This window comes from Caretta caretta, chromosome 5 (genome assembly GCF_965140235.1).
Source record: "Caretta caretta isolate rCarCar2 chromosome 5, rCarCar1.hap1, whole genome shotgun sequence".
In the NCBI taxonomy this organism is placed as follows: domain Eukaryota; kingdom Metazoa; phylum Chordata; order Testudines; family Cheloniidae; genus Caretta; species Caretta caretta.
Genome location: NC_134210.1, coordinates 58,644,291 through 58,669,484, shown reverse-complemented (window position 1 = coordinate 58,669,484; position 25,194 = coordinate 58,644,291). Strand labels below are relative to the sequence as shown.

At 38.6% G+C, this 25,194-nt stretch overlaps 1 protein-coding gene across 6 annotated transcripts in view; it reads right to left on the bottom strand.

Moving 5' to 3' along the window:
• Nucleotides 1-25,194, bottom strand: part of ADGRV1 (adhesion G protein-coupled receptor V1) — a 416,951-nt gene that overhangs the window by 215,180 nt on the left and 176,577 nt on the right. For 5 of the 6 annotated variants that reach the window (XM_075128569.1, XM_075128566.1, XM_048851004.2 and 2 more), the window contains 10 exons: nucleotides 23,944-24,791; nucleotides 21,941-22,058; nucleotides 20,874-21,045; nucleotides 18,480-18,722; nucleotides 14,723-15,130; nucleotides 12,928-13,112; nucleotides 11,672-11,921; nucleotides 11,336-11,475; nucleotides 10,331-10,491; nucleotides 7,996-8,096 (listed from right to left, as the gene is read on the bottom strand). In XM_075128569.1, the coding sequence (XP_074984670.1) occupies nucleotides 7,996-8,096; nucleotides 10,331-10,491; nucleotides 11,336-11,475; nucleotides 11,672-11,921; nucleotides 12,928-13,112; nucleotides 14,723-15,130; nucleotides 18,480-18,722; nucleotides 20,874-21,045; nucleotides 21,941-22,058; nucleotides 23,944-24,791 (2,626 nt within the window). The remainder of the gene's footprint in view (nucleotides 1-7,995; nucleotides 8,097-10,330; nucleotides 10,492-11,335; nucleotides 11,476-11,671; nucleotides 11,922-12,927; nucleotides 13,113-14,722; nucleotides 15,131-18,479; nucleotides 18,723-20,873; nucleotides 21,046-21,940; nucleotides 22,059-23,943; nucleotides 24,792-25,194) is intronic. The other variant, XM_075128570.1, reaches the window with a different exon arrangement.

Below are 25,194 nucleotides of genomic sequence, written 5' to 3'. Positions count from 1 at the left end.
GTGTGTTCAGAAATCTTCAATATTTTTTTATACATCTCCCTCCTACCCACCCTGCAAATAACTGGTAGATATTTACAACCATAACTCCAGATTAATTTGTTTTGGGTTGGGGGATGCAGCAGGATGAAGGGAAATGGAGAATTTCCTTATGTTATGATGTGTTTATTTTTCAAGATCAAAGATTGTTTAGTGGCAGGATTCCCTGTAGAACTTCAGGGTCACAAAAGGACAATGGTAAAGCTTTCCAGCTCTGCAGGATTAAACCCCAGCCTCATTATGTGACTTCTTCCCTTCCACGCCCCAGTCCATATTCCCTTATTTCCTCTTTTGGCTCTCTCCCTCCTGCTCACTCCCAGACTGTCCAATGTGCCTCTTTCCCCCTCAGGAATCTCAGACAACTTCCCCTGCTTCCATGTGACTCCCTGCCACCATGGTCATCCACATTAGGCTCCTGTATGCTTCTTAAAATTCACAGTGCAGCATTAAGAATTCTGTTAGATCTAAGGGAGGTAATTCCTCTAGCACCCTCCAAAACTAGTCAAATCCCAAGAATAAACAAACAATTCTACCAAATCATGGATTAGCGACAAGGAGCATGAGGTAGTACCTTTTATTGGACCAACTTCTGCTGGAGAGAGAGACAAGTTTTTAAGCTTACACAGATGTGAAGAAGAGGTCTGTGTGAGCTCAAAAGCTTTTCTCGACAACAGAAGTTGGTCCAATAAAAGGTATTACCTCACCAACCTTGCCTCTCTAATATCCTGGGACCAACACAACTACAACAAGAAGGCATACAAATAGTGAATTGTAAGAAATTTTAGTCTTATCTTAAACTAAAATGTTGAAAAATTCCATCTCTATCTCGGGTTATTTTAGAAAAGCAATTTAAGAAGAAAAATCACAAATAAATGACAATCAAAGAAAAAACTTATTTCCTCTGAGATTTAATAACTTAAGGGTTTAACACAGTGGGCCTCTCTCTTCCTGGTGAGCCTCCACTGAAGTCAATGGAGTTATATCAGGGTGAATTTAGCCCAGTGGTTTAAGTGATTATAATTACTATTATTGGTAAGACTAAGTGAACGATGCTGCTGCGTTATGTCTCTTTTCCAAAAGTTTTTCCTTTACCTTTTCAAAGAGGTATTTTATTGATTAGGAGGAGTGGACTGATAGAACAGGGGTCCCCAATCTTATTCATATTTGGAACCACTTATCAAAATACGTACATCTTCTCCTGAACTAGCTCCACTCCCAGCCCCCCCAAATATAAATCCCGAATCTTTACATCCTGTACATATATGGATTTGTTACATGAAATAATAATATTAGGACAATGTTAAGGAAACAAATGAAAATAAACTCATGAGTACAAACTAAGGATTCAAGAAATAATGTGTTTCAGAAACTGAAATCGTGCTATTATACGTCAGCCTGGATGCAAAAAAACAAGTATTGGAAAGATCTTGGTTTATATATCTTTCAACTGAGATGGACTAACTCCCATAAACTTGATCTGCTACATGCAGAAACATCACTGCTCAAAGACTTGCAAAGGCTTCATTATTACGCTAGAAGGAGGCCACCCTGGAAGAATTCTGTTGAACATAGCTTGAGAGCCACTGTTCAAGACAATGAATTATTATTTTCAACCATGAACTGGTACAGTGTTGGCAGTGAAAGTTTAATCAGCAGTTTTGGTGAAAAGATTTGACTGCCACCTACAGTTTGCCATAGTTAATGCATCTCAATTGAAATATATACAAAGATCACTGGAATCCTAATTTTAACATCCGGGGTGATGTATTGCCACAGTCCTGCAAAGTCCCAAAATATATTCTTTCCTGAATCATCACTTTTGTTCCATGATGACTAGAATACTATATCTGGGTATGAATGCAAGATACTCAAAATATGAATGCATATACCTAAACAGTTAGTGCCAATTTCATTTTAGAGAGTTACAGCTGAAACTGGATTATAGAGGATACCATTATGTAAAAATGTAAAGTCCTTCTACCATTAATCTAAACCTTTCCTAAACACATGCGACCACAACGCAAGCAACCTAAGTCCAAGATAAAGATACTTCACGCTTGTCTCTCAAAGCTTGCACTCAGATACATAGTCTGAGATAAGCTAGCCACTTACAGCTTTTTTCTGTCCAGTTGGCACGATACAAACTTTACTAGCTGTTCTCCCAAATGCCTCTATTAGTTACTGTTTCAAGGTTAAAAGGATAAAAAATACCAATGTTCTGATAAATGTTCAATATAAATACAAGGAACATTTTAGCATTGACTTTTTACACAATAACTGTTCAAACATTCATTTGTTTCTTAAAATGAGCTCCCATCATACAGGCTCATTAGTCAGCAAAAATCAAAGGTCTAGGTTACCTAATAAACTTCCAATGATATGTATACAGTTTAAATATTTGTAGCTTATGTTACATCCCTCATTAGTTCTCACCTAGCTAAGGTATACATATATAGTTTTTAAAAATCTTTCATCATAACTCTATTCCCCCACAACCAGGGCCAGTCCTACCCGACAGGCAGACCATCTGTCTGCTTATGGCAGCACAACTGAGTGGGTGTCAATATCCTTTCAGCTGCTCAACAGCTGAAAAATTCAGCTGGCTCCTACTGATCAGCTCCCTCCCTCTTTCCCAGTGCTCCGGAAACACTTTCTCCTTCTGAATGGCTGCTCTCCAGCTGGCTCCTCCTTCCTGCCTAAGCAGTAGCTAAATGCTTGAGCAGCTGCCCCTGCAGAACAGGCCTTTCTTCTAATGCTTACACCCCACCCTTATTGGCAGCTTTACAGCTGGTCCACAGAGCCCCCAACACAATGGAAAGGGCAGCTGGAGACCCCATTATGGATTGAGGGGGTGAACAGGAAAAGAAGCTTGATACCTGCTAAATACATTTTAGAACATTCCTGGATTTTCACATTTTGAAAATGACTCAAATTAGATAGCAAGGTTAACAGAATGGTAGCAAGCGTTCAGGGGAGGAAACCACCACATATAGAAGTTCGTATCAAGCAACAAAATGGCTGTCCCATCATTTTTCTGGCTCTTCTTTGTATTCCCTCAACTTCGAAGTTCTTCTGAAGTGGTGCCAAAAACTGAATACAATATTCCAGGCACCACAAACATTTGAACATAGACTATTACCTCCCTACTCCACAAAGTTATGCCTTTACATTGGCAGCACGGACTTCTTACACTGCCATATGGTCTTGCAAACCTTCTAATTTGCCATCCACTATTTTCTGTAAGTCTTTCTCCATTATTGCTTCCCGCCTTTTACCCTTCCACTGGGTATATGTGTTTCATATTAGTTTTCCATACATGTATTAACTTGCCTGTTCTGAGGCTGATTACGGGAAAAGACCAAAAAAATGAAGAAAGAAAACAAATGCAGTTCACAACCTCATCTTCCTCCCCAAAATGCTTAAATACATTGGAAGACAACAAAGATGTGAGAGAAGTTGAACTAACATCACAGGTACCATCTATTGGCTGCTGACCTTCTGATAGGAAGAGGGATATATGGGTCTTAACTTCTGAGATCTTTGTTAGCATAAGAACTGCCTCTGATCTTTATCCAGAGGAAAAGCTCAAAAGTAGAGCTGGTCAGAAATTTTCTGAAACATTTTTCAATAGAAAATGCAGATTTCTATAAACCGAAACAATCTGCAGAAAAGGAACAGTTTCAACAAATCTCCTGATTAAAAATTTTTTTTTTTTTAAAAATTGTGGAAACATCCCATTTTGACACTTTCCAACCAAAGTTGCATTTTTTGGATCAAAATGACTATGTTTCAAAATTTTAGTTAATTTATATTTAAAACAATTATACAAGAATACAAGAATGGCCATACTGGGTCAGATCAGTGGTCCATCTAGCCCAATATCCTCTCTTCTGACAGTGGCTGGTGACAGATGCTTCAGAGAGAGTGAAGAAAAGAGGGCAACGTATCGAGTGCGCTATCCCACCATCCAGTTCCAGCAGTCAGAGGTTTAGGAACACCCACAGCATGGGGCTGCATTCCTGACCATCTTGGCTAATAGTCATTGATGGACCTATCCTCCATGAAATTTTCTAATGCTTTTTTGAAACCAGTTATATTTTTGGCCTTCACAACATCCTCTGGCAATGAATTCCATAGGTTGACTGAGTGAAGCAAATACTCACCAACAACCACATACCACATAACAGAACCACTAACCCAGGAACTTATCCTTGCAACAAAGCCCGTTGCCAATTGTGCCCACATATCTATTCAGGGGACACCATCACAGGGCCTAATAACATCAGCCACACTATCAGAGGCTCGTTCACCTGCACATCCACCAATGTGATATATGCCATCATGTGCCAGCAATGCCCCTCTGCCATGTACATTGGTCAAACTGGACAGTCTCTACGTAAAAGAATAAATGGACACAAATCAGATGTCAAGAATTATAACATTCATAAACCAGTTGGAGAACACTTCAATCTCTCTGGTCACGCAATCACAGACATGAAGGTCGCTATCTTAAAACAAAAAAACTTCAAATCCAGACTCCAGCGAGAAACTGCTGAATTGGAATTCATTTGCAAATTGGATACTATTAATTTAGGCTTAAATAGAGACTGGGAGTGGCTAAGTCATTATGCAAGGTAGCCTGTTTCCTCTTGTTTTTTCCTACCCCCCCCCCCCCAGATGTTCTGGTTTAACTTGGATTTAAACTTGGAGAGTGGTCAGTTTAGATGAGCTATTACCAGCAGGAGAGTGAGTTTGTGTGTGTATGGGGGTGGGGGGGATGTGAGAAAACCTGGATCTATGCAGGAAATAGCCCGACTTGATTATGTAAAGAGTTGTCACTTTGGATGGGCTAGCACCAGCAGGAGAGTGAATTTGTGTGGGGGGGTGGAGGGTGAGAAAACCTGGATTTGTGCTGGAAATGGCCCACCTGTTGATCACTTTAGATAAGCTATTACCAGCAGGACAGTGGGGTGGGAGGAGGTATTGTTTCATATTCTCTGTGTGTATATAAAGTCTGCTGCAGTTTCCACGGTATACATCTGATGAAGTGAGCTGTAGCTCACGAAAGCTCATGCTCAAATAAATTGGTTAGTCTCTAAGGTGCCACAAGTACTCCTTTTCTTTTTGTCATTCATCAGTTACTGATCCATTACAGGCCAAAACAAACAAAATCTTTCAAAATTTTGAAAATAAAATGTTCCAGTTGACTTGATCCAAAAACATTTTTGGATTATCATTCTGTAAAAATGTGAGACTGTTTTTTGGTCCTGATTTAGGACAGATTTGGGGGGGGGGGGAGGAGTTGGAAATTTCATGGGATGGGAAAGCCGTTTCCCATCCAGCTCTCCCCATCAATGACAGACAAGTGGAGATGTTGTGACAAAACATCAGCATCTGACATACAGTACTAGACTGCACACATCACATAATTGTGGTATGTCAATATGATGTCACAGCAAGATAAAAAGAAACAACTTAAGATAGTACTTTCCCAAAACTCTAAAAAGGACAGAGAAAAAGAAAAAAGAATGCAGCAACTTTTTAAACTGAAATAATTCTATCTTTAAATTAAGAAAGAAAGAAATCTGTTTGCCAAGGATTTTCCAACAGAAGTTTTGGAGGCAATGAGTGGGTCAGAATACCAAACATCTGTTTTTAAGTACTGGATATAACCATGCTTGACTATTCCTGCTACATTTTTTTTTTTGACACAAGAAACCCCAATTTGTCTGCTTAAGGCATCTGAATATTGTCTTCAATCTAAAGTTGCTAAAATTATGTCCTGTGCAAATACTGCTGCCAAAGTCAGAGTGGTTGGTGAACATAGCCAAGTAAACTCTAATTATGGAAGATGGGTTTCTAAAGATTTTGTATGAAAATAGCTAAGCCAAATCAGAGAGCCAAGACAGGTCACAGACATAATACAAACAGCATTATCAGGCTCAACGCAATCCTATTTAGGGTTTCAGGTGACATGTCTTCTTTCACAAGTGCTTCTGATTTGTTTTCTGGGAAACTCAATATCAAATCTAGCCCTTAACTCTTCAACTATGGAACATAATTACAAAAGTTGTACTAATTTCCTTAAGAAGTACTCTCTTTGTTAGGCCAAACTGTTAAAGTATTTATTGCCCAGCTGAAGCACCTGTTTGTTTTTTTTTAAATTTTCCTTTCTTCTGTTCAACATGCAGGAACATGGAGCTGCTGAACCAGGCACTCTTAAGGGCAAAAGCCTGCCAACAGGCAGCTAAAGAGGTATATGTGAAAGCGCTCTTTGGAAAAACCCACCAAAAAGTAGAGAGACAAGGTGGGCAAGGAATATGCTTCATTGGACCACATTCTGTTAAGAGAAAATAACTATTGATAGAAGTTGGTCCAATAAAAGTTTTAAACCTTTTATTAAGGCAAAGTTACAATAAAATATTAATGTATTACATCATATGTAACTTATTCAGGATCATGTTAATATCTAAAGAACCTGGCTAAAGATTCTGGTTTGCTGGCTGGGGAGCCTCCCTCCTCTGAGTACACTAGAAATATTTCTAAATACTTATTATCTTTTTGATGCTTTTCTTGTGTACATACTTGGAAGGAAAACTTTTCCATTACGAAGACAGTCCATATTTTACTATACTACAATTCCATAGGAGGAGAAGGGATCACATTTGTTCAATAATTTTGTGCAATACACAGTCTAGTTGCTAACAATAAAGAAATTAATTCATCATTCTGTTTAAAATGTATATCCTTTACTGGGGCATTAGATAAGCTGGTCAGGGGTTCTGTAGGAAGCTGGCATTTTTGCAATCAATTGGGTTAACAATAGACCATCCAAAGACTGAGTAAAACTCAAACAAGACTAAAGACCAAATATACCTATTCAATAGCAATTGCTGGATTAAAAAGAAATTTAGGCCACCAAAAATAAAACATCCCCATTCATCCAGACCACCTTAGCAACTTTGGACAAATTTTCTAAATTCGTGTCACGAGGGCCCTGTCCCTTAGATACTTTAATCAATCTTCAGGAATTTATCTCTAGGAAATATCAAAGTGACTATTTGTTTTGCATAAGAGCTAAGGTTATTCAATTAGGACAGCTGTTCCTGTGTACTGATTTGAAATCATACCAAGAGATATGTAATAATGTTGATAATAAATAAGATCCCATATTCTCAATATTCTGCATTCTTATCCTTGCATAATTACAGCTTCCTACAAGTTAGTTTGAGAGGAATATGCATTTTTATATATACATATACACAATACACACACTAAAACATTTGTGCTTTTCCTGTCTCCACTCCACTAATTTATTTCAATAAACCATGTTGTTAGCACAGATACTGTTTCATCTCAGCTAGTATTTTATGTTCCCACTCTCCCACCAAAAACTCGACTTTACCAGCTGTAGGATAGATACTCCAACCATCTATTAGTTGTATTGCTTAACATTGCTTGGAAGTATATAATTTTGACTGAAGAAGGGGTGCAGAAGCTCACTGTGAATGGGGGGGTGGAGGGTTAGGGGGGGAGTGAGGGGAGCTACTGAGACTTGGAGGGCACCAGCTCCAGGCTGGGAAGGTGGGGGTCCCCCTCAGAATCCTGCGCTTGCCTCTGCCGCCACCCTGGGTGTGTGTGACTTTATGAAGAGGCGGAGCCCACACAGTATTTTCCAGAGTGGAGGTGTTAGCCCCCATTGACATTTTGGTTCCATCACCCCTAATTTTTCACTTAATTATCAGTACAGTTTATTTATGTTATATATCACAAATTCTGACTTCACACACACACACGTGCAATATCTTGTGCTACTCTGTCTCTCTCTCATTCTCTCTTTAAAAAAAAAAAACAAAACCCTCCTGCTCCGCTCAGGAGCAACTACGGGGAGATGGGAGAAGAAAGAATGTCTGTACTTGATCAAAAGTCAGAGACTTCAAAGGTTTTTTTTCCCCCTACCTGAGAACCCAAACAGGCAACCATCATATGAGTAAGAAGTTTAGCTGCAAACATGGAACACCTGGCACAGAAAAGATGTGAAAGAATTGCCAAAGTGAAACCTGTGGGAACAGAAAAAACAGGATCATTCTAAGAATCACGGACAAACATTATGTCAGATGGCAGAGTAGTTTTGGAACTATTACATAACTAAGGCCCTAATCCTGTAAAGACCTTACGAATGTGCTTAACTTTTAGTTCCCAATCAGAATACTCAATTGCACTTATAATTAAGCATGTGCTTAAGTTTTCACAAGTTACGGGCCTAATGCACAACGTAGGGCATTTCTGTGCTTGCACCATTTTCACTTTATTTGCATTTCATTTCTTTAGTTACTGGAATGTTAGAACTAACCAATAGCCACAGATGCAGCAAAGGGGAATTTTCAGTGTTGAAATGAACGCACAGTGCTTTATACAGTGCAGCATTGCTTTATGACAAACAGCTGTACTAGTCCTAATTCTGAATCCCATGTTCCATCTGTATTGTGTATGGACCTTTTGGACAGCAGTACTGGAATACGGTGACAGAACTCTTCTCTTGACCCACCGTTAGTTGGTGCTAGGGTCTGCTGACATACTGCAGCTGGTGTGGCTTGTTAACTCCACCTTGGATATGAAGACGATGGAGGCGGTTTTCAGAGGACAGAGGGAACAAAGATAGGGCTTTCCTTCATGATCTATTCTAGGAATAACCAAGCTCAGGGAGGAACCTTAGGCTGAAGCTCACATTGTATTATTGTAACTGAGTTCCCAGTAAACCCACTCCCCAGGAAGAAGGCAAGGTCGTATGTTAACCCAGGACGTGTGTGCTCTGTTGAAGACATAGTAGAGACACAGTTCACTCACAGGTATACATTCTGAAAGCAGGAAGTGGTGGATTGTGGCACAAATACTCAGCTGTGAATTACTGTGTCACTAGCTAGTGATATCTACAATAGTAATGATGAGCTCAAAAGAAAACATTAAAGGCCTGAGAGCCAAACTTGGAGTCAAACAGGGTATTCCTTTAATATTCATCTTTTTTAAATATCTGTTACTTCATTCTTAAGTAGGAAGAAAAGATTTGCTGTGAAAGTTCCTTACAATTCCTAAATCTAGAACTGCTGGTTGATGGTCTGTTTACCAGACATAAGTCTGAGTTTCACCTAAAGTATCCTACTGAAGTCCATTCAACAGGAGCAACTTCATAGAGTAAGGGAGGCAATGATAACATTTCAAGTGATTCTGAGAATATTCTTTTATCAGAATGCAAGATTTGAACTAAATTAATTGTGTGTGACAATATTTGTTTAAATGTTTAATTGCCGGGTGACTTGCCTCTTCATTTCCAGGAAGGTAGAGAAATAAAATGTATAGTTTTGTCTGTCCTTACACTCAGAATGGGAGAAGAGGAGCATACAACATATCTTTAAGAATTCAGCACACGCTTTTTTGAGGGATGAGGAGAAGGGAGTTTAGTTTTCATATTCTTAATTGGTCGAGTGCAAAAAAATTTCCTGAGGTAAATTATATCTTAAAACCCATCTCTATACGGGATGATTTAAAGTATCCAAAGAGGGGGTGACTTCATCAGAACAAGAGGACTGCCTCAGACCTCCTGTAAATTTGGTTCTGAAATTTCAAACAAGGGGCATCCTTCAAGCCCACACAAACCTCCTTTTACCAGATCACTGCATTCGATATTTTTCACAGAATATTAGATTCTTTCGATGTATTTATTATATTCAACTTCCACTGATGTCAATAGTAATTGAGAGTTCTTGAAGCATCAGGCTGTAATTACACCAAAATATTTTTGTGCAATGAAGCTTTCCTGTTCTCACTTAAGCAGTGAGAAGGTACAACTATTACAATAAAGTGCTATTAAAGGCTTATAAAAGTTACATGTATGGAAATGGAGTTTCACTCTATCAACATCAGAATTCACAGAATACAGCTACAAGACTTATTCTCTCATATGGATTACTTGTGGTAACACACTGAACTGATGAACAACATTTGAAGACAAAGAAGTATGGCAGTCCTAATAGTGGCACAATCAGAAGCTCTGCCTCTTGAATCCAAGTCCAGCAGTGGACTGGAATTATTGTGCAGGCATTGGAGAAAGAAGATCTTAGACAGTCATTCTAAGACAGATGCAGTGCTAGTGTACACCCAGTACTTTGCTGCTCAACTTCAGTGGAGACTAAGCAACCATTTTCACTCCTTTACAGTAAAGATGGTTCACCATAATATTTTCTTCTTTAACAAGATCACACCAGTCAAAAACAAAAATAAGGCTGCATCAACTGACCTGAAATACAGATGAATCCAGAAGAGAAAAAAGCTTCATTGTATGAGGACAAGTTGTCTGTCTGGGCATACACAGCGTAAATGGACATGTGAGAACAGGAGCATTGTACGTAGTCTGAAGTGTCATCAACCACTTTGCAGAACTGACTATCAGACAACCAGCTACAGCAAAAACAAAAGATTCACAAAGTCCTCATTCATGAGTGTTCATGTTGAGACTGATTTCTTAAACTAATCAGAGGCTGAAGCTAAAGTGTCTTTCCTAATCCTGGAATAAACTGGAAACTGTCTAGTTTTACTTCTTACCACTGAAAGGCATTTATCCAAGACACGAGACAACCAGCTACCTATGCATCACTGTACATTATGCAAGTATTGAAGAAAGTGAGCTTGTATATTTCTCATACTAATCAGACTTCAAAGTGACAGCACAAACGTTACTGTAACATTCCCGTAACAACCGAAAATACCAAAGCTACTTCAAGATTTTTTTTTAATCTTCCGTGTCTTCCAGATGCAATCATCAAAATGCATTGTCTATTTGGAATTAAATTTAAATACTGTTTCCAACTTCCTTTTACCCTTCTCTAATTGAAAAAAAAAGTATACACATTATTTGGAGAATGCATTTTTCACTAAATAATTGTCACAGTAGTGGGCTGTATGCATGTGGTCTCAGTGGACTTGGAAAGAGATTGATTGACCATTGTAACATGGTCTTCACAGACTTTCAGTAAAATAATTTTCTGTTGTGATGTGATTTCCATTAACTTGCACTAAAATCATGTCCCCATGTAGCAGGGTCCCCATGGATATTCCATACAACTGTCCCTTTGTCAAGTTTTAAGATCCTGCAGCAAACCATAGAGTAGCTAGAACTCTTAAGAAAATGAAAATTATTTTGTAATGGAAAGTATAAGGCAACCTGAACATAGTTACCCCATACATACCACACACAGATCTATTATGGAAAGTGAAAAGCTAAATTGTGATTTATAAAATCTACCTTTCTGCAGCCTGATTCCAAAGGAGGCACAGAGATTTATGTGGAACAATCCGACTGTCTGCAGAATAAATCCGGTAGATAACTTCATTGTTGTCTTTCAGTGGATATGAACTCTGACCCTTCAAACTCATTGAAAAAATCTAAGACAACATAAGCAAGGTAAATATGTATTCAAAATTAAAAGTCAGTGGTCAGTGCATAAATAAAATTACACCACATGTACATGCACAGACACAAACTATGATACACTATAAACATTGAACATTGTTTGATCAAAGATTAATAACTGAAACTTACATTCAAATCCCATAAAAAGAAGCTGCTGCATTTTCATACCTTGTTTTTTAGAGCAGTTCTTTTTTCACCAGTTATAAACCATTGTTGGCTGCTGTATTCTGTAAACTGTACAAATTTACAGTTCTCATCTCTAGGAGGGGAGGAGGCAATGGAGACCTCTAACAAGCGCTCAGGAAATCTGATTGAATCCCCATCTTTTCCATCAAATTTGTGTCCATTGATTTGCTGAGGGTACCAGTGATGGGCCATTATTGCAATGTACGGGCAGCTGTCAAGGATGGTTTTGCCTCTGTTTGAAAAAAAAGAAAAAGATCCGATAAGTGGAACAGTCATTTACCCTTTCATTGCAGGGAGTGCAGTGACTCCTGTAGTTAGGATATACTTTATAATGAAAGTTTAAAAATTGTATTCTTTTTAAATAAGAGCTCTATTGCCTCTGTGATTCGTAGCAGGACTTCGATGTTTGACAGAAGGGAAGCCATGGGGCCAGTGAGGTGCTTTTTGATGTCCTCAGGAAAATCAAATTCAGAAAGGAATGGATGTTGTTGGAATTGTTGGAAGTCATCATTTCCCTTCTGTATTTTGTGCAATGCAGCTTGCTGTTGAAACCCGTCCACATTCCACTTGTATTCCACATTCAGCTGAACCTACGGACGGGTCACAGACAAAATCGATGCTCCTGCTTTCACCCTTTAGCCTAGAACATGGTTCACTGGGCTGGGAACAATAAGCCCACGAGCTCTAAACTTACTTATTCTACTAACTAGTATTAATAAGTCTGTGCCCTTCACAACCCTTTCATCAACAGGTCTCAAAGCGCTTTACAAGGGAGGTCAGTATCACTAGTCCCATTTTACAGATGGCAAAATTGATCTGTATATGGTAACATACTATTTTTTCCACAGGACTGTCCCTTTTTCAGTGCACAGCATGGATGAGCCTGGTCCTACAAGGTACTGGAGCGGAGGGGGCACGGTATCTTGTAGAATTAGGCCCCAAGTCTCCTGACTCCTAGTCTCATGCCTTCCATATATAACAGTGCCATGTACAATATATTCTATTCTGCTGTAATAGTCCAAAATACCACATCCTACTATGGTGCCACTGCAGTGCTTTGTGGGAATACTGTAGAATGGTGTACATCTCTGTATATGGGTAATACATCAAGGCTAGTCCTCATCTCATTTACTCTGAATGTGCACTCCTGTCTAATATATGTAATTAAAGCCTGCTAGGACTATGGCAGTCTATTGTCAGATATTTCTACCACATTCTGTAAATTAAAAAGTATTTACTTTTCACCAGGTGATCCACATTTTACTCCAGTCGCGAGGGAAAAGGCAAATTTCTCAGTAACTTCAGCAAGCAGACTGTAGCCCTGTGTATCCTTGCGCTTTGGGCTAGCAAGAGCACAGAGTATCTCATAGAAAAGATTTCGGCTTTTATCAGTGAGCATCTGTTTTTCACCTTCAACCATTACCTAACGCAGGGGAAAGAAAGAAAGAAAATGGTATCACTTACAGCAGTATAAAAACAATCATTTCTTGATTTTCAAGAACTAGTATTTACGACAATACAAAAACTATGTCAGGAAGATAAATTAAATAAAATATTTAAATTACTTAACTACATTTATATACTGAGAAATGTCATCAAAAGGGAAAGTTAATTGATCAAATCTTGGGCCCCAGTCCTGATAAACTCTTAGGGATCAGACTGTATGGAGCTCATTAGAAGACTGGAGCTGTAGATTGTCTGAGAATTATTTCTCAAGCCCAGCATAACCGAAATTTAGATACAGAAGGATCACCTTAGAAACACACTTGAAATAGAAATTCATTGTTTTTTAACAAATTATACAACTGTGTCTCATGTATTGTTTTGTTTTCAGTAACTTTCATTTGTTTTTGCAGTACAGTATTTTATTGCTTTGATCTACTCAGTTTTACATGTAATTTAATTAATTGTAATAAAGGCAGATTTTCTACTTGCCAGTATGAATTAAAAAGCAAATGCTGCTAATTAGGTTCTCTCACTGTGAGCCCACTTTCAGTACAATTTTCAATTTTCTCTCATTTTAGTTCTGAAGTTTTCATTTTTCCCATTTTTTGCCACCAAGATATAGGACATAGTCTATTGTCAAATGTATATAATAAAAACATGCTCAGTAAGAGGAGTTAGATTAGTAAGGAATTGTGTGGAATTTACAGTTCCTTCAAAAATTCTGAACTAAGCAAAACCTCACTTCAATTGCTCTAATGCCACCATTATAAGCAATTGAGTGTTGTCTTTAGTCAGTATTATTGTACTATTTTGAGTCTTGGAGCTAGATTCTCTGGTACATTCTGGCCCCCATGCACTACTCTGGAGGTACAGAGGGGCCAGAAAGCAGCCGAACCAGGCCAGCTAAGAAAATTCACCTTTTGAGGGAAACACTTAGTTTAGTGCCAAAATATTCAGCTCCTATGTCAACCTACAACTCCAAGACCTAGTGTAAAGTAGAGGTGAATGCAGAGGCTATGACAGAGGCATGGTGTTCTCTGGCAGTCCCCAGCTGGTGTACTGTCCCTGGGGAACCACAGTGGTGGTTAGAGTAGCTCATAGGCCAGCACAGATCTATCCTGAAAATCAAGAAGCCATAATAAGCTCTGTGATGCCACTGCACCAAGGGAGAACATCAGATGAAGTGAGCTGTAGCTCACGAAAGCTTATCCTCAAATAAATTTGTTAGTCTCTAAGGTGCCACAAGTCCTCCTTTTCTTTTTGCGGATACAGACTAACACGGCTGCTCCTCTGAAACCTGAGCGTTTATATGTAATTTAATTCTTAGGCTGCATTTTAGCCTTTGTGCTTGGTTTTTAATTCTTGGTAGCCATCATTATTAGTCTAATTGCAGACAGGCAGACTCTTTCTTGACCCCTAGAATCCTTTACCAAGGATTACACTCGTTCTGTGTTTAGAACTGCAGCACTGTGTGTCTCAAAGGATCGCTACTGCTGATTATCATTTTGAGATGTTCACAACCCATAAGAGTTATTACATCCTCATGGAAGTCGTTAGTCATTTTGGAAGGGGCACATGAATATTTACCTTATCTATTATGTGCATCACAGCAGTGAGCTGTTCTTCCGTAGTTTCTGTGGAAATTTTGACATTTAAGCTCTGGAGGACCCTGTTCAAAATGATATCATCAAGTGGCTGGTACAGTTGGTCAGCCAGCCCCCAGACTGATTGGGCATCTGAATCTGAGACAATTGTGATGTTGGCAATACCATATGCATCATCTACTCTGGCACCCCCTGTGGGGTTAGAAAGCACAACCTGGAAACGCTTAGGAAATGGATGTAAGGATCCTATCTCTGGAGTCAGTGTTACATCCACGACAGCATTTCTCTGTCCAGGTTCAAAAGTCAGTACGCCCTCAGATCTGGCAAAATCCTGTCCTGAAATAGCTGGTGATATGAAGGTACGACCAACAGCTTCAGGTCTTTTCAGCTCCTGGAAACCAAACAAGAGAATTCTAGGCAACATCATCATAATGCAGTGTGTTTAAAACTAGGTGCACTTAAATGGGTAAAATCCATTTTTTCTTTAAAATGTAAATATAACAAGTTAAAATGAAATTCATATTTGGTGATAATCTGGAATATCCTGCCCCCATACATTCTCTATTGAACCAAAATGGTGTAAAGTAAGAGACTTTGTGATGGGGTCTGTGATAAATTGGGAGGAGGGAAAAATAAGTAAAACAGTCTCAGTTCTCACAGACCTTTTTATTAATCAAGCAAGTGAAAACTTGAATGCTGTTGAATACATCAATGACCTGGGACAAAGGGCTTCAGGAGTTATAGCTATTAGGAAAGACTAAGTAATGTAACATTTATGGTCAATGAGAAGAGCAGGATTAATTCTACAGCTTCTGCTCACCAGCAGTTCCTGGTGACTTTGACAGGTGCTAACCATAGTCAGTGGCTGCAGAATGAGGCCACTCAATTAAGGGGAGAGGTTTGTATTGTAAATAGGTACACACCAAAAAGCTTGAGGTACAATTAAGGTAAATGAAATTCTGAGAGCATACTAAAGAAGGATGATTCTAGACAACTGCCAGAGGGGATATCAGACTCCAATCCAAAAGGGCACGAACTTAAGTTATGGGCTAGTCACAAAGGGAATCTAGGAGACATTTTGAAGAAGGTAATTATGCTGTCAAATAGATTTTTCTCAAGCAGAAACAGACACATTAACATACTCAATAAATGTTAGGCAAATCCTGGACCAGCTTGTGTATCATACACCAGGGCACCAGTGCAGCTTTTAGATCTCTGCACTTCCCATTCCTCAGATCTACCGTTCTTGTCCAGGGTCCCTCCAGTAGCTCCCCCAACCCTCCATACCCAGTGTGCACTGCCGGGCAGGAAACAGAACTCTATGGTGCTCACATTGTACAAGGTCCTCAATCCTGTCTTCCCTCTTTCTACTGTAGAAATGCACTATTTCCACTAGGATCACAGCATACTCTCTGGCCACGATGAAGGGAGGAGGATTTTTTTTTATTTTAATTTATTTTTGCAAGTATCTCAACAATGCCTAGCATGAGGCGGCCCTGGTCCTGACTGGAGCCTCTGGGAGTTTCTATAATAAAAATAACAATTCTCTATGGTGTTTATCCCTGCAGTATGTGAGCCCCTCATCAACAATGTATTTATCTTCACAATGCCCCAGAAAGGAGGGAAGAATTATCCACATTTTACAGAGGGGAAATTGATGCACAGACAACAGGAAGCTGTGTCAGAACCAGAATCACCTGAGTCCCAGTCCAATGGTTTACCTGCAAGACCATTCTTCTTTGACTTTTATCAGGGAAATATTACAGAATACAAATGCAAGTCAGATACATGCCCAGGTTTAGGAGATCTATACATGGACTCATTTCCTTTTGAAATATTACAGTTTTACCTATCATAGGGTATACAGAATTTTTATTATTTTTCAATTTGCTTTTTTGCCACATACCAGACCCTTCATTTCTATACCTGATACATAATAAGCCTTGCTTAAGTGGAAACTAGCTTTCTGGGCTACTATTCAAATTCATAACACAATACAGCTTTGGGATTATCTATTAATAGATCATCACACAAAAGATTCCCTCAGGCAACCTCAAAATGGCTCCTCCTATGCAAAAGAAAGGATTTTTAATGTCAACTATTAGATCCCATCTGAGTTCTGCTAGTGCTGACTGACTAAATACTTTTACTGGGTAACTAGAACATTTTCATTTCACTAAACAGCTTATTGTAAATCAATGTGGTTGCTTATGTGTGTAGACTTGCTCTGGAATCAAGACATCATCTTTGCCAATTACTGACAGAAGTGACTGTTTATTTGCCCCTTCCAACTGGGTTCCCAGAATCAGCAGGAAACAGGGAAATGAGTGGTGATAAAAATTAATTGTGTCAAGCAAAAGAAATGTAAATAAATTGTGGGAATGAGACAAACATCTATTTCCAGTGAACTCCTCCTCCTCCCTGCCTCCCCCTAGACTTCCTCTCTCAAAGTTTTTTCCTCACACTTTGGTACTCTGTCATGAATGCTCAATACCCCAGACTGTACAGCAGTGGTGTTACCGTACATGCCAAAACAGGCAAGCTACATGTATTAGCCTAAGCATACTGTATGTGGTGAGAAGTCATGCTGCCATTCCTTCTCCATTTACCAGCTTCATGATAGAGGATCCATGTTCTTTTTCCTAGCAAGAATCCGAAAACCTGCTACGTACACTTTAAAGTACACTGAGCAGCTACTGTACAACAAATCCATGGCAACACAGGGATACACAATAGCTATAGTTAAACCTGACACACATGCAGCATGAAATAAAACTTAAAGCCATTTATTAAATGAAAGGAAAGTTCACCAGCCAATGCATAATAATACTTCAGTATGAGAACACTTCTTCACAATAATGCCTTTAGGCCCAACACTCGGCCCAAGAAGTCAGGACAAGTGCTAAGCAGATGCAACAGGAAAAAACTAGGGGAAATCCTCCCCCCAGCCCAGGGTCTGGCTGTGGAGCCACAGCTGTTGACAGAGGAGCAGGAACTGTACCTAGATAACTGTACAGTGCTGTGCATAGCACCTGTCACTTGAGCTAAAGGAGACTCTCCATTAGCTGTCAGCAGTAAAAGGGTTCTTATTATTTTTGAGACAACAGTCCAGCAATTAGTATAAGGCCATATGATCAACACACCAACAAATGAACAGGACTGATATCATCTATTGGAGAAATAGACGAGCATTATGTTTTTTCAGTTCATAAAAGAATTGCTGCCCCAATTTTTTTAAAAAAAGATACTTTCTAAGGTCAATGTCTCAAGAATATTGCCTGGACTTCAGTAACTGTAAGCAACTGAGATATGGATTAGACTTCAATGAAAATGCCCTTTCTTTTCTTTTAAGTTTTCTATGGACATAATTGAGGAAATCACAAGTTTGGTAGGATACAAATGATTATACCTGCTGCGGCAGAATCCACATTTTAAAGGGAGGAGGCTAAAGCCTAGGAAAAGCTTTAACAGGGAGTGGAAGTGGTGATGACTGATTTAATACTTCAGGATGACCACAGTTCTTGAGGTTATTGAAAGTACCCTGCAGAAAATTACTTTTGGTAAACTGATCAAAGTGAGATGATTTTAGTAATGGGAAACAATATATGCTAGACTTATGTAAGTAATGACCGCTGCTATAAACATGTGTAACTTGAGCATTTCCTAGATAAAGTAAACCAGGGCTAATCTTACTTGCTTATGCTTTAGAGAATAAATGAGGATATTATACACAGTCTTACCTGCATATTATAACTAACTGAGATGGTTAACGCTGTACTGGAGTCTCTAACCACCTGCAAACTGATTAAAGTCGTCTTTTTATTAGCCACAGCCAGACGAGATCCCACAGCAAAATATAGCAGGCCACGAGGAGAATCATTTTCTGGAACAGTTATGTAGGCAAATCTGGCACTGCTGTTTAATGTTGCTCCTGAGCTTACTTCATACAACTCAACCAAAAAATAAGTTTCAAATTCAGGTACCTGTAAACAAGTGAGAATTGCAGATCATTATAATGTCCACTGATTCCAACAGGAGTATGCAGTAAAGATGCATTCCATCCTTTTTGAAAAAGTTGTCCTGTTATTATACTGTCTCCCTGCTGAATTACTCATTGGTTTCAAAGATATTAAAAGGCGGATACAGTACTATCCCAAAAGGGATAAAGTTTCAGCAAACACCAACGTGGAACAAGTAGTAGAAGAGTCTTATGGTCTTTCACATATAATCTCACACAATAGCCTAACAACATAAAGTATACATATGATGTGCCTCTAGGATGCTGTGAGACATAAGTCAAATTTTCAAATTTATGGAATGACACAAGGTGTAGATTTGTGCAGAATTTGTCTCTTTAATTCTCTTTTACACCTGCAAAAAATGTGCACAAACATGCGCACAATGAATTCCAAGTAGAAAATTTGCATGCCTGGGTAAGTACAGGTTTTTGCCCCTGCAATTAATTGTGACTATCTTTTGAAGGTGGAACTCAGGTCTCAAGTGTTGAAAAAAACCAACATGTGTCTGTAGTGTTTGTATTACTGTGAATGAACCTCAAAAAGTTCACAAGTTTGGCTAAGCATTTTCACAATTCTTAAGTCTGCAAAACTAGGCTGAAAATATCATGAGACAGGCTCTTTCATGAGACTTTTAGTACTTCCTAGTTCTAGTCAGTCTGGAAATACAGTCTGATGTATTTCAATGGTCATACACCAGATAATTTGATCATGCAATTCCCAAATGTTATTTTTCAACATTTTACTGAATACAGTATAGGAAGTAATTGATTTTCTAAACAAAGTAAGAAATAGGTTAGGCTAAATTTTCAATAGGGCCTCCACCTGGTCTCTGATTTTTACCCAAAATCAAACGTGAGTACAAATGATGTAACGAAGACATCTAACTTCCTGATTTTGCATCCGCAAATCAGTTTGTTGATATCTAAATATCATTTGCATCTGCTATTTTAGGCAGGCATGAAGCTGCAGACATAAAGATAGAGGCTATTTTTGAAAATGTAGCCCTGGACAAGCAAAAACAAAGCAGCTTATTAACTGGAAAAGAAGCTGTTTTTTTGTTTAGTTTTTTAATGTATGGTGAGCACCAAAAACACTATAACTTATCTTCTCTCTATAAATCTGGCCTTATTTTTAAATTCTGGCATTTTTGTAAATACTAGCTTATTTCTCAGACAAAACAAGCACATATCCAATTGTTAGCCGGTGGAGCCAATACAGTTGAGGTTGAACTAGACAAAGTAGCTGCCAGGGTTGCAGCCTTCAAAATTCCCAGAAGATCTTGAAAGTGACAGTGTACCTGTATCATGTTTGTGTTAATTTATAATGTAACAAATATGCAGAAACAGTATGGAAAAATCCTTTAGAATTTTTTTCCATATTAAAGGACAGGGCATATAATTGGGGTATTGTAATCGGGGCAGGTGATGGTTCTCTAAACTACATGATCTTGTTATTGCTATATAGGACTTATTGTTCTCATTAACCAATCAGATCAATCTTTGAGACCAGGCAGGTTTAAGATTCCAATTTATTGAAATACTGCCTTAGTTACCACAGTCATGCAATGTATTAGGTCCTAATTCAGCAACACACTTTACTTTAAGCACTCGACTGGTCCTATAATGTTTATTAAAGAAAATGTTTCAGTCTCATTGGCTTCAATAAGACATACATTTGCTTATAGTTAAGAATGTGCTTACATGTTCTGCCGAATCAGATGGGATTACTTAGGTCACATGGTTAAAGTGAATCACATATTAAGCGCTTTGGTGAAACAAATATTTAATGTGTAAAAGGTAAGAGCCCATTTGTACTGAATACTTATTTCACTGAAGTGACTGCAACCTACTTTACCTTATAATTCCTGTATGGCTTCAATAACTGCAGCATTCTCTAGGGCCAAACCCTCAGCCCCTTCCTCAGTTTTTAATTAGACATTCTGGAGGCAAAGCAGCAATTAAAGAAAATGGGAATTTGTGTGAAGACTGAGAAGAAACTGAGTAACGACCTGCAGATATGGCCCCTGGATTTTAAGTTCTCTCAATCAGGGCCCATTGTTTTTTTTATATTTGTAAGTAAGTCATGATGCTGTATAAATATTAATAAACTACTCACATTATCAGGTTTTATTCCAACGGAGATGTTGCATATTGTTTGACCTGCCATGCAGGTGGTAACCCCTAACACAGCCAACAGCTCATTTGCTAGGTTTACTCCATCCTTCTGAAGGACAACAGATGTTTTATTAAAGGTCACCCGCCAAAAGATCTTCACATCTTCAAAAGCCCTATGAGCAAAGCAAACCAAAGCAGTTTAAATGCATTGAAGATGGCAGCTATTGCTTCAGGGAAGCTAAACCACATAGACATATTCATTTTTTATTAATAATAAAAATTTACCACTGGAAAACAAAATGCTTTCAGAAGAAAAAAATATTTTTCTTTTTGTTGTATGTTATTTCCTCTGAAATTAGCTATATTAATAAAAGTCACAAGAGCAATGTCATCCAGTTATTGGGAAGCAAGCTAGATCTAGGTCTCAGCAAGTCACTTAAGTCAGCAAGTTACTTACGTATGTGCTTAACTGAGGTCACGGGACTACCCATGTGGTTCAAGTTAAGCACATGTTTAAGTACTTTGCTGAACAGGAATCCTAGATTGTAAGCATTTTGAAACAGGGACTGACTTTCCTATGTGTTTGAAAATCACTAACATATTTGATAGTGTGTGTAATATGTAAAGAGTATACATACAGTGTGTGGCAATACATAAATATATATTGGCACACATGTATCTTATTAAATACACATATTACTAATCAGACCGACTGTACAATAGCCAAGAAGATCATACGTTTCGGAGACATTTTTAGCCAACTAAGCAATTAATCTTAAGCGTGAGTACATAGCAAGGAAATTAATTTCTCATCTCAGTTATGATGTGTATTAGTTAGGTAGATATTTAATTCTTATTTCTGTTTAATACCAGTACACTGACTAACAATCACATTTTAAATTTATGAAGCAAGTTTGCCAAATGACAATAAACGATTTGAGCAGCTGAAAGTCAAAGATTTATTACAAAATTCCATGATAACCTCTTCTGCTAACAGCAGCATCCTTGATTTCAATACAGCACATTACAGCATGTGGGGACAGCACTTTTATCAGCCGTTGCCTGCACCTGTTTGGTTGCCTTGTGACTATCAGCTGCACCTCCCTGCTTTCAGAATCTTCATCAAGCACAAGGCCACTTTGTACCTCTGCACTGAATCCCAAAATGCCATTTTGAAGATCATTCCCTGTATGAGAAACAGTACATCAAACTGATTAGGAAGCAAATAAAGTTGAGAATAAGTTGTACATATTTAATGCAGAAAGAATTGCTTAAATTGAAAAACGTGCACAAGGCATGATATAAAGTACACAAAGAGCCAAATTTTCAAAGGGAACAAAGGATGTAACCACAAAAAACATAAAAAAACTCATATGTTCCTACATTTATCTAGTAACCCAAGTGAAATCTTTACATTTTAATTTTGCAGATTGTCTTTTAACTGTGAAAATAGCTCATTTTGAAAGACAATTTCTGATCAGATGCCTAGCCTCTTCTGTGCAGGTAAACTGAAATCTTCAGAAGCACTTGGGTTTTTCTAACTCTGCTCCCACTGACTTCAGTGGGTCCAGTGCCAGGCCAACATTAATTACTCTTGAAAATCTCACCCATAAATTCCTTACAGAATAGGCCCACTCAGAATAACTGCTGTCCATCATATTCATTTAAAAATGCATTAGCTCTAAAGGATCCCCCCCATGATAGCATTACTCTACACTGGGGAAGAAAGAGCCTGTTCTTTTAATAAAGTCAGCTGGTAAGAGACTTCCAATCTGGTTCAGACACAGCATGTGTGTCACCTTTCTTCCCCTCAGCATTGTTTCTTGACCTTATTACCTGTGCTCATTTAATTTAGACCATAAGCTTAGCACATCACACATACCTATGGCACAATATAATTAATTTCTTAAAAATAATCTACATGCATGCAATTATGTGACTAACTTGCACGTGCATGCAAATTGCTATTTACCTGTACAACCGTAGTAACTATGAATGTAAAAGAAGCATGTAATTGCACAAACATTTGACATTCTGTTCCTGGATACATTATTCTGGTAGCTGTGTACATTCTTCCAAGGACACAATTTGGTCCTTAGTCCCTAAGAACCATTTTGTAATATTAAAAGTATTTTGCTAGATTTGAATTTCTAAAGGACTTGTTATCACTGCTGTTATCCAGTCACACCACTTACATTATATGCTCTATAAAAACAACTTGGAATCAGAGTGCTTTCAACTCAGTGAACAATTCCTTAAGATTCATAGAATCATAGAATAATAGAATATCAGGGTTGGAAGGGACCCCTGAAGGTCATCTAGTCCAACCCCCTGCTCGAAGCAGGACCAATTCCCAGTTAAATCATCCCAGCCAGGGCTTTTCATATTCATATTCATATTTCAAAAGATCTCTGTGCAAACTCTATGGGAAAATGTTATGGTAGCTATTTACAAATTAAAGTAAACCAGAGTTCTGGTAGTAACCTCTGGCATTAGGATGCAATCACTGAGAGAGAAAAGCTCTTAGCTAATTATCAGATTTAATCTACAATAATCATTATGGCCCATATGCTACCCTACACTTCCAGAAGCAGAGAAGGAGCTAAAGAAGGCGTGGATTTCCAGCACCACAGATTCCTCCTTTGTTTAAATCTTGCAGAAACTACTTCAGAGATTAGGGAGGCAACGGGTCAATGGGATGAAAATCAAGGTCAGAGGAACAGACACTGTCTGCACTAATGCTTCCTCTCAAAGGGAACACAGAGTGTGCCAAGTAAAATACCCCAAGAATGGGGGTTGGGCAGCATCCAATAGGTGAGCCAGTGAGAGTTTGGGTCATGAAAAATGCACATTGCCAAAGGAAGGAAGGTGGGATTTGACAGGCAGTACAGAGACATAAAGCCTCCACACATCTGCAAACTCTAGAGGTTTAGGAGCAAAATACCCTGCATATCCCATGGAAAGAAATCCCAGTCTTAATGGAATTTGCCAGAGGAACTCAGGGTTAGACAGCTTTATATGTTAAATTATATTGCATTTATGCACTGAATCTTTGAAAACAATAACATTACCTGTGATAATTATTGTTGCAAAAGCTGAAAACCCATATTCATCCTTTCCCTCCACAATCTGAGCTCCACCTTGAGGGTCTGAGAGGAAAACATAGAAGAATTCTTGCCCTTCAGGCTCATCATCATCAAGAATTCTGATAGACATTTTGCTTTCTTTCTCTCTATCCAGCAGTGTCACAGATATAATCTGTTCCTCAAAGTCCATCCCTTCAGTTGCCCATGTCAGGTTAGAATTTCCATACACATTCTCAAAAGGAAATTCATTGATCCCACTCTGTGCACTCACTCCACCAAAGGTTTTAACAGTTACTTTGACATCACCAGCAAAGCCCTGGGTTCTTCTGATATTAAGTATCACTGTGTTGGGTGTACTGTTGTTTGTGTCTTCCTCAGTATAAATAAATCCTGGCCCAAGACTGATGATTCCGTGAACATTATCATTGTCTAATACCGTAACTGCTGCAACACTAAGATCTGGATTCAAACGTGGATTCCTATTAGGATTAAATTTTTCAATGGCCAAAACTTCAACTGAAGTTAACTTTACAAAAAATACTTCATCCATCTCAGAAATTGTGTCATCAACGATGGATATTTCAACTACAGCCTCTGCCTGAAAATGTCCAAACACAAGCTCTCCATTTTGAACAGGTTCAAAGTCTTCTAAAGGTTTGGCACTTCCTGCAATAGTCTGATAGGTCAATTTAGTGAGGTTGCTTTGGAACCCAAACAATCTTTGGACATGCAATCTGATCATCTGCACATCTTCTTCAACTGAAACATGTCTTGAGTTAGGAGAAAACTGGAAGACACCCATTGGCTCAATTTCAGCTACTGTGAATCCTGACCTGAAATATAAAACATAAAAGTTAAATTAAGAAACACAAGTCACCCATTACAAATGATGGGGCCTGATACTCTGTTGTCTTGCATTCTATGTTGTCATTTATGGACGCAAGATGTTGAATGTAAAATGTTGCCATACCAAAAAAAGTTCCCCGCTCAGAATAGTTTGGTGTGTAGAGGGTGAAGGGAGGAGTTGTGACAATGTGACAGAGGGGGTAAAAAGGTTCCCTTCACAGGGAGTGTTCTTGCACTGGTCAGGGCCAGAGAACTTTCAAGCCTTTCAGCATGGGCTGCAGACTGAGGCAAGAAAAAACAATAATCATTATGGCCTGTATGCTATCTTTCACTTCCAAGAGCAGAGAAGGTGCAAAAGAAGGTGGGGTGCATGGAAATGGGGAAATCTGG